Source organism: Felis catus, chromosome B3, assembly GCF_018350175.1.
Source record: "Felis catus isolate Fca126 chromosome B3, F.catus_Fca126_mat1.0, whole genome shotgun sequence".
Lineage (NCBI taxonomy): Eukaryota > Metazoa > Chordata > Mammalia > Carnivora > Felidae > Felis > Felis catus.
Genome location: NC_058373.1, coordinates 144,098,117 through 144,113,300, shown reverse-complemented (window position 1 = coordinate 144,113,300; position 15,184 = coordinate 144,098,117). Strand labels below are relative to the sequence as shown.

At 45.1% G+C, this 15,184-nt stretch overlaps 1 protein-coding gene across 9 annotated transcripts in view; it reads right to left on the bottom strand.

Annotated features, from left to right (window-relative positions):
- TECPR2 (tectonin beta-propeller repeat containing 2) overlaps positions 1–15,184 on the bottom strand; it is a 107,276-nt gene that overhangs the window by 90,290 nt on the left and 1,802 nt on the right. For 8 of the 9 annotated variants that reach the window (XM_045060549.1, XM_045060551.1, XM_045060553.1 and 5 more), the window contains exon 2: positions 2,749–3,039. In XM_045060549.1, coding sequence (XP_044916484.1) covers positions 2,749–2,967 — 219 coding nt within the window. In that variant the 5' untranslated portion in view covers positions 2,968–3,039. Of the gene's footprint in view, positions 1–2,748; positions 3,040–4,666; positions 4,763–15,184 lie in introns of all 9 variants that reach the window. The other variant, XM_045060550.1, reaches the window with a different exon arrangement.

The window sequence follows — 15,184 nt, the reverse complement described above, 5'->3', positions numbered from 1 at the left end:
TCAAAGCTCATGGGGCTCATCATAGGATAAAGAGAAAGCTAATTCTAGGTAAAACTATAAAACTGGCGGTCAAGGGTAACTGTAGTTTCATTCCGGGGAACATTACACTCGCTTTTCTCTAAGTTTTTGTGAGTTTGGTGGTGAACTTTAAAAAACAGTCATATAATTATATTTTAAAAAGGACAATACAATGGTATCAGTAAGCCACATGTGTTTTATAACAGAGAACTGGGTTGAAATGCAACCCGAGTAAAGGGTCTGAATTCACACTTGGCCCCTAGCCCACACAGCCCACAAGGGTCCCAGAGCTGACCCTGCCCCAGAAGCAGGTTCCAGCCTACAGTCCCATGTGCGAGGCCTCACCCGCCTTTCTGGTCTTAACCCACGCTGCTCCATATCCTTGCCCTGTGTTCCACTTCCATCCAAATACGCTTTCTGGAACACACAGACACACACGCGCGCACTCCAACCCTACACCTTAATGCCAAAGATGACCTAGCAGTTAATTAAAACCTAAGGGGCTAGCAAATGTACCCTGCAGTGTTAGAGGTCAGAAGAGCAGGCACCCGCGAGAGGAGTACTGACTGGCAGCCAGCGCTGGGAGTCTACTGGACTGCTGAAGACCTTCTGCATTTTGATCTAGGGATCACACGGCTGTACAAATAGGCTAATTCACCAAGTTGTACATTTGAAATTTGTACGCTTTATGTCAAGTACACTTCAACTAAAAAGTGAGAAAACAGAGTGAAACAGAGAACCAAAGTCTGCTCTACTTTAAACTTGTTGAGACACGTTTTATGACCCAGAATATGGTCTCAGTGAATGTTCCACGTTTACTTACGAGGAACACACCCTCATCTGCTGTTGGGTGGAACGTTCTGTAAATGTCAATGAGACAATGTCAGCTGATGGTGTCACTCAGCTCTTCTATATTTCTATATCCTTGAGAGACGAGTGCTGAAGTCTCCAACTAGAATTGTGGATTTCTTGGTTTTTCAGTTATGAGACTTTTTGCTCCGTCTATTGTGGAGTTTGCTTGTTAAGGTACATACATTTAAGGCTGCTGTGTCTTTTCCAACGGAATGGCTCTCTTTAACCCTAGTTATTTCTTTGCTCAGACTACTTTGATATTCACATCGCCACTCCAACTTGCTTTTAATTAGCATTTACATGACATACCTTTCTCCATCCTTTTAATTTTTTTTAATGTTTATTCATTTCTGAACAACAGAGAGAGAGACAGAGCACAAGCAGGGGTGGGGCGGAGAGAGAGGGGGACACAGAATCTGAAGCAGGCTCCAGGCTCTGAGCTGTCAGCGCAGAGCCCAACGCAGAGCTTGAACTCACGGACCACAAGATCATGACCTGAGCTGAAGTCGGACGCTTAACAGACTGAGCCACCCAGGCGCCCCCATCCTTTTAATTTTTAATTGAGTTTCTTATGAACAATATAGAGTTGGTTCATAATTTTTTTCTCCATTCCAGTAACTTCTTTTAATTGATAAGTACAGATCATTTCCACTTAATATAATTATTGATACGTTTTAATCAGGTCTATCATTTTGTTTTCTTTTTTCTTTTTTTACTGTTTATTTCTTTTGAGAGAGAGAGAGAGACAGAGTATGAGTGGGTAAGGGGTAGAGAGAGAGGGAGACACAGAACCTGAAGCAGGCTCCAGGATCCGAGCTGTCAGCACAGAGCCTGACACAGGACTCGAACCCATGAAATGTAAGATCATGACCTGAGCCGAAGTTGGACGCCCAACTGACTGAGCCACCCAGGCACTCCTAAACACAAAAGTCTTGTCTAAAGACGTCCATAAAAGCCCACGAACTACAGGAATAGTAGAGCCACACCAGGCCATGAGGGAGAAGCCATAACTCAGTCACCTTGGGAGTCTCTCACAAAAGCCACGTACTCAATAAACCACAGATATCGACTAAGTAGGTGAATTTGACGATGATGTGTCAATATTTATTTAGTGCCTACCAGCATCTACAATACACAGACATGCAATGCCTGAAGTCAACCAACACAGAACAGAGGTTGGCTGAGATTCTAACAGCAATGTTCTATAAGGAGAGATCTTATTTCAGATGTACCTGTTTGGGTAGCTAGCCAATACTGATACTAGTCCTTTCTTCATAATAATTTCAGCACAATAACAAGAGATCATTTAACCGAGTCAGTCAAGGTACCCTGAGAAACAAAAATATGTAGAAGAAAGTACCAACTTCCAAAGTTTTCTATTACATATTAACACTAAAATGTTCTCTTTTAAAGTGGTGCTAAACTTCTAGAGGCAGGGGGAAAAAGTAAAAACAAAAACAAACCAACATCTTTAGTTATATTCCACTTCAATTAAAGATGGTTTTCAAGTAGTGTTTGGGTAAGATACTAAGGCCAAATCGGAAGTCAATTACCCCATCCTAGGAGACACGAGCGTGTCCAACGTCGGCCATGCCTCTTGCATACTAAGGAGTAAAGAAAAGCAAGACTCTGGGGCACCTGGGTGGCGCAGTCGGTTAAGCGTCCGACTTCAGCCAGGTCACGATCTCGTGGTCCGTGAGTTCGAGCCCCGCGTCGGGCTCTGGGCTGACGGCTCAGAGCCTGGAGCCTGCTTCTGATTCTGTGTCTCCCTCTCTCTCTGCCCCTCCCCCATTCATGCTCTGTCTCTCTCTGTCCCAAAAAAATAAATAAAAAACGTTGAAAAAAAAAAATTAAAAAAAAAAAAAAAGCAAGACTCACCTCAAAGTTGTACTTCTTCATCTGGTTGAAGTGTCTGCAGTACAGATAGAGCATGCCGATGCTGCTGCCCACCGCGATGTAGTCCCCATTGGTGTCGAGAGCTGTGAGGTAGACCACGACGGAGCGGAAACCCTTCTGGACCTTTGTGGGAATGGCATTGAGGAGATAGTACAAAGGGCAGAACTCTCTGAAGGTAACCGGTTCTGATACTGATGCCATGGCCGAGGTTTCCGCAGATGATCTTCAGGCAGGAAAAGGAACGTTTGATTGGCATCTGGGGAAACCTGGGGGCTAAAGAACAAGGCGTTGTAATTCTTTCAACGTCTAGTCACGCCAAAGAGAAGTCATGTTTAACAGTGGGCGCGAGGAACTTGCAGGTGGGGAAAAATTACAGCTGCGGCTTATTTCAACGGAGAAAGTAAACCAGGTGTCATTAAGATCACTTCGAGCATTGGGGCGCCTGGGTGGCTCAGTTGGTTAAGCCGCCGACTTCGGCTCAGGTCATGATCTCGCAGTCTGTGAGTTCAAGCCCCGCGTCGGGCTCTGTGCTGACAGCTCAGAGCCTGGAGCCTGTTTCAGATTCTGTGTCTCCCTCTCTCTGACCCTCCCCCGTTCATGCTCTGTCTCTCTCTGTCTCAAAAATAAATAAACGTTAAAAAAAAAATTTAAAAAAAAGATCACTTCGAGCACTTTAATTCACTGTGCACGTCAATATGTACTGGCCTCTATAATTTATACTGTGATAATAAATACCACGGAGAAACAGAAAGAATATTAGAAACAGTTCTTATTCTCGAGCAGTTTATGATCTAGCCAGGCAGGCAAAAGAAACAGTGAAGACACACAAAACCACACGTGATTGGGTGCGAAGCTGTAGGTCTTGATAAGAGGGACAGAGTAGTGGGAAAGGCTTCACTGGAAACATCCTGAAGTACAAAGCTCGTGAGGACGGACGGAACATGAAGAGAAAGAGGAAAGCCATTGTCCCAGGAGGGCAACGAACCAGTCCTGGTGTGGAAATACACTCGCTGTGCCGAGACAGCAGAGAAGCACGTCCCCCAGCTGGATGCCTGCAGCCCCCTCGATGCTCAGAGCCTCCGCGATGCACCTGCTCCACCCTGACACCCGTACCTCTTGGCACTCTGAGTTCAAAGCCTCCCGCAATAAAGAGACTCAGTCCTCACACAGTGTGTTGTCATTTATGAAGGGTTCAGCCCCTCATTTACTCCTTGTCCCACCTGTGAGATCAGTGGCGTCGCCTCCAACTTTGAGGAGAAGGGCCTGAGGACCCAAGGGTCACAAGACTTGCCCGTGACCACAAAGCCGAGACCTGAGTCCAGGTGTTCTCGCTCCAGGTCCTGAGTCTTTCTGATCGCGCCATCACAGCTCTGACAGACAAGCAGCAGCTACAGGCGGTGCCCGATCCTGATTAGAGCTGGAGGGGCATATTCTAGTCCTTCAGTTCTACGGAGACTTTAAGCCCCTCTAGGAAGAACTTGTTAGGATGCCGGATTTGCGGTCTGCCGAACTGTGGCTTTTTGATTTCTATAAAGCTGACTGACCAACTTCAAGTTCTCTTATAACGAAACTCACACCCAACTCATTCTCACCCAGGGGCCCCAACACTGGGCTGTCCCTCCCACCTGGAATGCTCTTTCTCCAGGTGTCACTCAGATTTTGCTTCTTCTCAGCATATGGGTGTCTGCTAAAATGTCCCCTTACCCACGAGGTCCCACCTGACCACCCCCTACAGTGTGCTTCCTACCACCACCACCAAGCCCTCTCTGGTCCCCTCTCTCTGCTTTACTTGCTCACACTTCTTCTGCCTTCTCTTCTGACTGGCCGTCTCTGCCTGACCCCCTCTACCATCACTGGTCTGTAAGGCCCACAAGAGCAGGGCCACATCCGCCTCACTCACCTCTGTAGCCCCCAGCACCTCGAGAAGGATCAGGCATATCAGAGGCACTCAGTAAGTATTTACTGAATGGATGAATGAGTCGTGTACGAGGAAAATCTGCAAGGAAGGAAGGAGTGACAAGAGTGGAAGACCAACAAAATAATCACCTTTTCTCCAATCTTGCCTCAACTCACTGCAGGAATAATACCCCCCCTGGATCTCTATGGCATACCCAGTGATCCAAGCATTTTCAGATTCGTGTTTCATTTGATAATCACAATAGTCAATACGAAGAAGCAAGCAGTGTAATTTGTGAGAGCTCCCCTAATGGTAATAATAAGAATCACATCCCTCTGTGATGGTTAAGAAAATTGACTGGGGCCCCCGGATGGCTCAGTTGGTTGAGCAGCTGACTCTTGATTTCGGCTCAGGTCACGATCCCAGGGTTATGGGATCAAGCCCCATGTTGGACTCTGCGCTGAGCATGGAGCCTGCTCGAGATATTCTCTCTCTCTCTCTCTCTCTCTCTCTCTCACTCTCTCTCTCTCTGGGCACCTGGGTGGCTCAGCCAGCTAAGCATCTGACTCTTGATTTTGGCTCAGGTCATGATCTCACAGTTCGTGGGTTCGAGCCCTGAGTTGGGCTCTGTGCCGACAGAGTGAAGCCTGCTTGGGATTGTTTCCCTCTCTATCTCTCAAAATAAACAAACATTAAAAATATATATATATATATTCTCTCTCTCTGCCCCTCTCCCCCTCTCGTGCGTGCTCTGTCCCTCTCTAAATTTCCTTTTTAACCTTAAAAAAAAAGAAAGAAAATTGACTGATACATCCCTTTGTAGCAGAGGTTGAAGCTCTGGGAGGTTCCGAAATGTGCCCAAGCTCACATAGCTTCAATGTATGTGCCGCTGAAGTGAGCACACACATAGCTTTAAATGGCTGACACAACAGGCATCTGGATGGTGAATGCTGTGCCGTCCATACAGCAGCACGGTTCATAAACCTATAACTAGGCAAGGGCAAGACTGATCCTTGATTTATGCAAGTACTCCAGAAAGGTGGGCGAGACTCAGATGATGCAGGAATCAAATGAAAATGAAATGGCCTCATGCACTCAAGTGAAAACAGCTGCTGACAGATACCACGGGAAAGGAGGTAGATTGCTTAAGGACATGGGACAATAATCCAAAATGCAAAGAATGACAATAGCAATAGCACTAATCGCTAATGCTATTACTTCATAGAAACTATCCTTAGCACACTAACCCATTAAATCCTCGCCAAATCAGGACCACTGTTATCTCCATTGTACAGATGAGGACACTGTTGCTATTTCAACAATCTTTCCATCTTCAAGCGTAAGGCAGCATAGGAGCAGTTAAAGGCTTTGTTTCCTTGATGGGCGTGTACATGCGAACGCATTGAGAAGCCATAATTTATACAAAGTTTTTAAAATGAAAATTTTTTTTAAACAGTTATAAATGTTCACCATCAAAAAATTGAGGGGTGCCTAAGTGGCTCAGTCAGTTCAGTGTCCAACTCTTGATTTTGGCTCAGGTCAGGATCCCACAGTGGTGGGATTGAGCCCCACGTTGGGCTCTGTGCTGAAGGTGGAGCCTACTTAAGATTCTTCTTCTCTCTCTTTCTCTCTCTCTGTCCCTCTCATCTCCCCACCCCCAGCTCGAAGGCACGCACACTATCTCAAATTAACAAAAAAAATTGAGGGGCGCCTGGGTGGCTCAGTCGGTTAAGTGTCCAACTCTTCGTTTCAGCTCATGTCATGATCTCATGGTTCATGGGTTCGAGCCCCGCATCGGGCTCTGCGCTGACAGCGCAGAACCTGCTTGGGATTCTCTGTCTCCCTCTCTGCCCCTCCCCCCTTCTCTCAAAACAAACTTTAAAATTTTTGAAGTATGGAAAATTACAAAGAACTAAATAAATGGCATTACTAATCCCATTGTACGGGGGTGCCCAGGTGGCTCAGTCGGTTGAGTGTCGACTTTGGCTCAGGTCATGATCTCACGGCTGGTGAGTGTCGGGGAGTCCGTGCTGACAGCTCAGAGCCTGGAACCTGCTTGGGATTCTGTGTGTCCCTCTCTCTCTGCCCCTCCCCCGCTCACGCTCTGTCTCTCTCTCTCTCTCTCTCTCTCTCTCTCTCTCTCTCTCTCTCTCAAAAATAAATAATGAAACACTAAAAAAAAATAATAATCCCATCGTACAGAGACATGCTATATCTACAGGTAGCAACAGACACACATGTGCAGACACACAGTTTTTCACTTTATAAACCAGAAGCATTTGCCATTTCATTAAATATTCCGCCAGAACACGATTTTTAATCTGTACAGAAAAGCTGCAGCGAACACACTACATGCATAAACCAAAATTTTCCGAACCAAAATGTTCTAATTTCTGCTTTAGCGGACGAGACCTCCTCGGAAGCAAGTGGAAGGACTAAGCACTTCACAAACGTCAGCTAGTACTATTTCCTCCTTTCAAAGCCATTTTCCTCAAAGCAGCTGTCAAATTTAAAAATTCATTCCCTTGATCTGATACCATTCACTTGTCAGCTCCGTAATCTCCATACGAAGGGATCTGAGACTGCGGCCTGGTTAGAAGGGGCCGGAGGATTTGCCTCGAAACTCATCTGCAGGGCAGGTACACTATTCTAGCTGGGATTATACGTTTACTTGCGGTGGCTTAGGAGGTATTCGTGGAAGGACAGAGTCCCTGGAATCATCTCTTTGGCACAATCAACGATAACACTATCAACTTCAAAAATGTGTAAGGATCCCTTCACTTGCAGGCCCCAGCACAGATTAAAAATTATCACAATTCTGTGGCAGATAATGGGCAGTATAATCAAATTTGGATCAATTTTTGGGGCTGAAATCCCAGCATTCGTGCCTGACTTCTCCCTCTCCTTCACCCCCAGAGCAACCCCTCACCTCATTCCATCAACTCTACTGCCTAACCTACCTCACACCTGGCCCCTTCTCACCAGCTGTGGCCATGCCCAGGAGGAAGCCATCACGTGTCTCACCTGGGCCTCTGCGACATTCTTCTAATGCCTTCTCGCCTGCTCCCACAGCTGCCCTCTAGAACCTAAGCTCACACACAGCAGTGGGAACGAACTCTGTGACTTCATCAGAATTAAAAACGTTCGTGCTCCAAAAAACACCACCAAGACACTGAAAAGACTACTCACAGAATCGGGAAAAATATTTGTTAATCACATATCTCATAATGCATTTGTATCCAGAACATAGAAAGAACTCTTAAAAATCAATAACAAAAAGACAATTCTTAAATGGACAAAGGATCCGAATACATGTTTCTCCAAAGAAGACATAAAAGTGGCCAATAATTTGGGGCCCCTGGGGGGCTCAGTCAGTTGAGCATCTGACTTCAGCTCAGGTCATGATCTCACAGTTTGTGAGTTCAAGTCCCGTGTTGGGCTCTCTGCTGTCAGCCCAGAACCCGCTTCGGATCCTCTGTCCCCCTCTCTCTGCATCTACCCTGGTTGCACTCTTTCTCTTTCTGTAAAATAAATAAACATTAAAAAAGTGGCCAAGAAGCACAACAAAGATGCTCTCCATCATTAATCATCAGGGAAATGCAAAATGAAACCACAATGAAACATCACTTTAAACACTAGGATGGCTATAATAATATTAAAAAAAGATACGTGTTAATAAGAATGTGAAGAAGCTGAAACCCTCATACGTTGCTGGTAGAAAATAAAATGATGCAGCCACTATGAAAGGCTCTAGCAGCTCTTCAAAGGTTAAACAGAGTTACCACATGACCCAGCAATTCTACTCCTAGTTGTATATCCAGGAGAAATGAAAACATATGTCTACACAAAAATTTGTCCACAAATGTTCATAATATTACCTTCATAATAGTAAAAATTTAAAACAACACCAATTGTCCATCAAAACAACAGTATATCCACACCATGGAATATTATTCAGCAATAAAAAGGAATGAAGTTCTGATCCATGCATAACATGATGAACCTTGAAAACATGATGCTAAGTGAAAGAAGCCAGACACACAAGACCACATATTGATTCCATTTATATGAAATGCCCAGAATAAGCAAACCTAAAGAGACAGAAAGTAAATCAGTGACAGCCTAGGGCTGGAAGAAGATGGGAATGTGGATGGAGGTGACCGTTAAATGGTATGGGGTTTCTTTTTAGAATGACGACAAAACTCTAAAACTGGTTGTAGTGATGATTCCGTATCTCCACAAATACACCAAAAACCACTGAACTATATACTTTATTTTTTAAATACTTTGCACAAATTTTTCTTAAAGTTTATTATTTTGTGAGAGAGAGAGCAAGCGGGGAAGGGGCAGAGAGAGAAGGAGAGACAGGATCCCAAGGAGGCTCCACACTGTCCACACAGAGTCCCATGTGGGGCTCAAACCCACGAACCGTGAGATCATGACCTGAGCCAAAACCAAGAGTCAGATGCTTAACCAACTGAGCTGCCCAGGCGCCCCAACTTGTACACTTTAAACGGGTAAATTATATGGCATGTAAATTATACCTCAATAAAATTATTGCAAAAAAGAAGAAAAAGAAGGAACAGCTCTCCAACACCTATTCATCCTAAAAACTTCAGTAAACTAGGAATAGAGAGAAATTTCCTCAAGTGGACAAGGAATACCTATAAAAAAACAACAGCTAATAGCACACTTAACGGTGAAAAACTCAAAGCTTCCCCACTGTGATCAGGTGCAAGGGAAGGAGCTCCCTATCTCACCACTCCTTTTCAACATCACACTGGAAGTCCTAGCCAATGCAATAAGACAAGAAAAAGACACAAAAGATAGAGTAGAAAAGAATAAAACTGTCTTTGCAGATGACATAATCATCTATGTAGAAAGCCTGAAAGAATCAACAAAAAACTGAAACTAATAAGCAATCATAGCAAGGTGATGATACAAGCTTAACGTACAAAAGCCAACTGCTTTCCTATATACCAGCAATGAACAAGTGGAATTTGAAATTAAAAACACAATTCCATTTATATTAGCATTTCCCCAAATGAAATACTTATGCCTAAATCTAACAAAATACGTATAAGATCAATATGAAGAAAACTACAAAACTCTCACAAACAAAATCAGAGAACCAAATAAACGGAAAGATACCCCATGTTCATGGGTAGGAAGATTTGAAACTGTCCAGATGTCAACTCTTCCCAGCTTGATTTACAGTTGGGAATGCAATCTAAATCAAAGTCCAGGCAAATTATGTTGTGGTTATCGACAAAACTATTTTAAATTTACACGGAGAAGCAAAGAACCAGAATAGCCACGAGCCAACACAATACTGAAGGAGAAGAACAAAGCTAGAGGACGATACTACCCGGCTGCCAAACATACTCTAGAGCTATAGTAATCAAGGCAGTGTGGTATTGGCAGAACAAATAAATCAACAGAACAAAATGCAGAGCCCAGAAACAGACCTGCCCGAATATAATTAACTGATCCCTGACAAAGGAGCCAAGGCAATGCAATGGGGCACATGTTGTCTTTTCAACAAACAGCGCTGGAACAAGCAGACGTCCACATGCAAAAAACAAAGAAAGAAGGAAGGAAGGAAGGAAGGAAGGAAGGAAGGAAGGAAGGAAGGAGAAAAAGAAAGAAAGAGAAAAAGAAAGAAAAAAAGAAAAAAGCAATCTAGATGCAGAGCTTATACCCTTTACAAAAATTAACTCAAAATGGATCACAGGCTTAAATGTAAAACACAAAACTATAGGGGCACCTGGGTGGCTCAGTCGGTTAAGCGACTGACTTTGGCTCAGGTCATGATCTCACGGTTTGTGGGTTCAAGCCCTGCGTCGGGCTCTGTGCTGACAGCTCGGAGCCCGGAGCCTGCTTCCGATTCTATGTTTCCCTCTCTCTCTGCTCCTCCCCCGCTCACATGCTGTCTCTCTCTCAAAAATAAATGAAGATTAAAAAAAAATTTTTTTTTAAACACAAAACTATAAAACTCCTACAAAATAGCACAGGACAAAACCTGGACGATGCTGAGTATGGTGATGACATTTTATTTTATTTTACTTCACTTTAAGTAGGCTCCATGCCCAGTGTGGAGCCCAATGCAGGGCTTGAGTTCATGATTGAGATCAAGACCTGAGCTGACATCAAGAGTTGGACGCTGAACTGATTGAGCTACCCAGGCATCCCACGGTGATGACATTTTTAGATACAACACTAAAGGTATGATCCAAGGAAGAAATAACTGATAAGCTAGACTTCATTAAAACTAAAAAATTCTGCAAAAGAAAATGTCAAGAGAATGAGAAGACAAACCACAGACTGGAAGATTTGTAAAAGACACATTTGATAATGGACTGTTACCCAAACCATATGAAGAACTCTTAAAACTCAACAATAAGAAAACAAACAACCAGGTTAAAAAATGGACCAAAGACCTAATAAGACACCTCACCAAAGAAGATCTACAGATGGCAAATAGGCACATGAAAAGATGTTCCACATCATGTCATCAGGGAAATGCAAATTAAAATAAGATACACATGGGGCACCTGGGTGGCTCAGTCGGTTGAGCTTCTGACTCTCGATTTTGGCCCAGGTCATGATCACAGACAGGGTCCTAGGATCAGGCTCCACACTGACTGCTTAAGAGTCACTCACTCGCTCTCTCCCTCTGCCCCTCTCCCCCACTCCTGCACTCTCTAAAATAAAGAAAAAAAATTTAATTAAAAAAAAATGAGATGCATGCCTATTAGAACAGCTAAAATCCAGAACACTGACAACACCAGATACTGGTGAGGATGGTCCAACAGGGACTCTCATTCATTGCTGGTGGGAATGCGAAATGGTACGATCACTCTGGAAGACCATCTGGTGGTTTTTTTACAAAACTAAACATAACCTGGGGCACCTAGCTGGCTCAATCCATACGGCATGCAACTCTTGATCTTGGGATCGTGAGTTTGAGCCCCATGTTAGGCATAGAACCTACTTAAAAAAAAAAAACTAAACATAATCTTATGATATGATCCAGCACTTAGATACCTTGGTATTCACCTAAAGGAGCTGAAAACGTACGTTCACACACAGACCTTTACTCAGATATCTATGGCAGCTTTACTCATAATTGTCAAAAGTTGCAAGCAGCTAAGATGTCCTTTAGTAGGTGCATGTATAAATCAACTGTGGTCCATTCAGAAGACAGAATGTTATTCGGCGCTAAAAAACATGGGCTATTAAATCATGAAAAGACAGAAAGGAACCTTAAATGCGTATTAATGAAAGAAGCCAATCTGAAAAGGCCACATCCTCTATTACTCCAACTATGTAACATTCTGGAAAAGGCAAAACACTATGGAGACAGTTAGAAGATCAATGGTTGTCAGGGGTGGCGGGGGAGGGGATGAAAAAACAAAAGCACAAGATTTTTAGGGCAGTGAAAATACTGATACCATAATGGCAGATACGTGCCATTCTACATTTGTCCAAACCCACAGAATGTACACCACCAAAAGTGAGTCCTAAAGTAAACTACGGACTCTGGTTGATTATGATGTGTCCGCGGAGTTTCATCAATTGTAACGAATGTCCCACTCTGGTGGGGGATGCTGACAACGGGGGAGGTGGTGTGAGCGCAGGGACAGGGGTATATAAAGTATTTCTGTACCTTCTCTTCAACTCTGCTGTGAACCTGAAACTTCTCTGAAAAAATAAAGTCTTTCTTTTTTTAATGTTTATTTATTTATCTTGAGAGAAAGAGCATGTGCACGAGCGGGAGGGGGATCAAGAGTTGGAAGACACCCAGGTGCGCCCCCCCTTTCAAGTTTCTCTTTTTTTGACATTTTATTTATTTTTGGGAGAGAGAGAGAGTGTGTGTCTGATTGGAGAGGGGCAGAGAGAGAGGGAGACACAGAATCTGAAGCAGGCTCCAGGCTCTGAACTGTTGGCACAGACCCTGACGTGGGGCTCGAACCCACGAACCACGAGATCATGACCTGAGCCGAAGTCGGCCGCTTAACCGACTGAGCCACCCAGGCACCCCAACGCCCCCCTTTTTAAAAAGAATTCTCTGAAAGAGAAGTGGGTGCGTCTCATACAACCCATCCCATTCAAAATCCTCCAGGGGTCCCCCAAGGCTCAAATAACTAAATGCCTTTCGGTGGCCTCATCAGGCTCTGTGCCGCCAGACTTCCTGGCTCCCCCATCACATCCCCATCCCTCCCCACCTGGCCACCAAGCTCTTGCGGCACTGGCCCCCTCTGTCCCTCCTCACGCCTCTATCCCCTCTACTCCAATGATCCTTTATCTGACCCCACAAACCTGCCTTCGCAAAGGCCCTCCCTGGGCAGATGGCTTGTAGTCCCTCCACCCCTCTTCCCTGTCCTGTCACCTTGTGTACGTCCTTCGTGATTCTCATCGCAACCTTCAGTCACTTTACCTGCTAAGCAGTTCAATGATCTCTCATGAAAATATAGGCAACAAATGTAAACCCCAGTACCTAACAATATCTTTGGCACAGAGCAGATATTCAGTAAAGATTTGCTGATTGAATAAATAAGATGTTAATTTCAGGTCTTACTGCAAAATAATATTCTCAATCCAATCTTTTTTTTTTTTTTTAATGTTTACTTTTTGAGAGAGAGAGAGACAGAGAATGAGCAAGGGAGGGCAAAGAAAGAGAGGGAGACACAGAATCCGAAGCAGGATCCAGGCTCCAAGCTGTCAGCATAGAGCCTGACGCCGGGCTCGAACTCACAGACCGTGAGATCATGACCCGAGCTGAAGTCGGACGCTTCACCGACTGAGCCATCCAGGTGCCCCTCAACCCAATCTTTAAAATCAATAATGCTTCCTTGGTCACAAATATTTCCATTAAAAGTACAAAACATCAGTCTACAACATTCTTCCAGTGAGGATGCTTCTCCCCACAATGGCGCCTACCATCAACCCCATACACTGGAAGGGTGTCAGCCGCTCTCCATGCTGACAGCAAGCACCCTGATGCCACCTTGGTGGGCCGTTTTCAAAACTGGAGCAAGGACTACAATGTACAGTCTACACCATTCACTCAGTACAGGAACCCTGCACTGCCAGAGCACTCCACAACTCAGATGCTTTAAGGACTGTCTCCAAAATCTCCAGGAAGACAATTAGTATCCCTGTTGTACAATTTTTGAAGTCTGGCTACAGCATCCATCACTCCTTCAAGTGTTAAAATCTCATGGTTGAGCACAATGGGAATGAAGTCATTTATCTCCCAGACGAATGTCACTGCCCCGCTGCCGTGCCTGTTGGCTGGCTGGCCGGTGCACACAGGCTATAGCCTCACGGAAGCGTGGAAGGAGAACATTTTTTTTTTAATTTTTTTTTAACGTTTATTTATTTTTGAGACAGAGAGAGACAGAGCATGAACGGGGGAGGGGCAGAGAGAGAGGGAGACACAGAACTGGAAGCAGGCTCCAGGCTCTGGGCCATCAGCCCAGAGCCCGACGCGGGGCTCGAACTCACAGACCGTGAGATCGTGACCTGGCTGAAGTCGGACGCTTAACTGACTGCGCCACCCAGGTGCCCCTTCTTTGTATTTTTTTAATGTTTATTTATTTTTGAGACAGAGAGAGACAGAGCATGAGCAGGGGAGGGGCAGAGAGAGAGGGAGACACAGAATCGGAAGCAGGCTCCAGGCTCTGAGCTGTCAGCACAGAGCCCGACGTGGGGCTCGAACTCACGGAGTGTGAGATCGTGACCTGAGCTGAAGTCGGACGCTTAACCGACTGAGCCACCCAGGCGCCCCGAACATTTTTTAAAAAGATGTGTATCTAGCCTGGTGCCAGGCTTCCCTTCCTTCCACGCACTCTACCCCGCAGCTGCAATCAGCTTCCCAGCACAGGCCCTGAACACACCAGGACCTGTTCGTCTTTGCAGAGGCCTCGTCCTCCCTTCCCGCCCCCCCCACCCCCCCTCACACACCCTGTAAGAACTCGTTCTCCCCTGGGAAACCTTCACAGCCTCTAACAGTCGGTCTTTCTCTGCTTTCGGAGAACACTGAGCACCTCGTCATCGCACGGCACCTCATCTTTAGCTGTCCAGCTTCTTTCCTGGATCCTTTCTTCAGCCACATCCTTCTAGTCTACACACCTTGTGGTGCTTCGAAAGACCACTGGCGCATGGTACGATCAGCACTCGACACCTATTTGTAAACTAAGCTCTCAGAGCCCGAAGCCAGGATCCCCTAAGCATGATATTCCAAAACATAAGACCATTCTACCTCAGCTACACCCACCATCATGCAAAAACTCGTTGGTCTCTGAAGTCCAGGTCTTAGTGAACCCGACTACACACGTCCCACAACAGCTCACGTCTACCTCAGCAGAGCTGGGAACTCTTCCCTCCTGATTCTACCAAGCTCCTTGTGCTTCACTGTATCTAGAAATCTCTCCAGGATTGACACCAAAGCTCGTTTTCCTTATGTGTATAACTGTTACCTGATCGGCCCTTCACTTTTCCAAGTTCAATCGACTG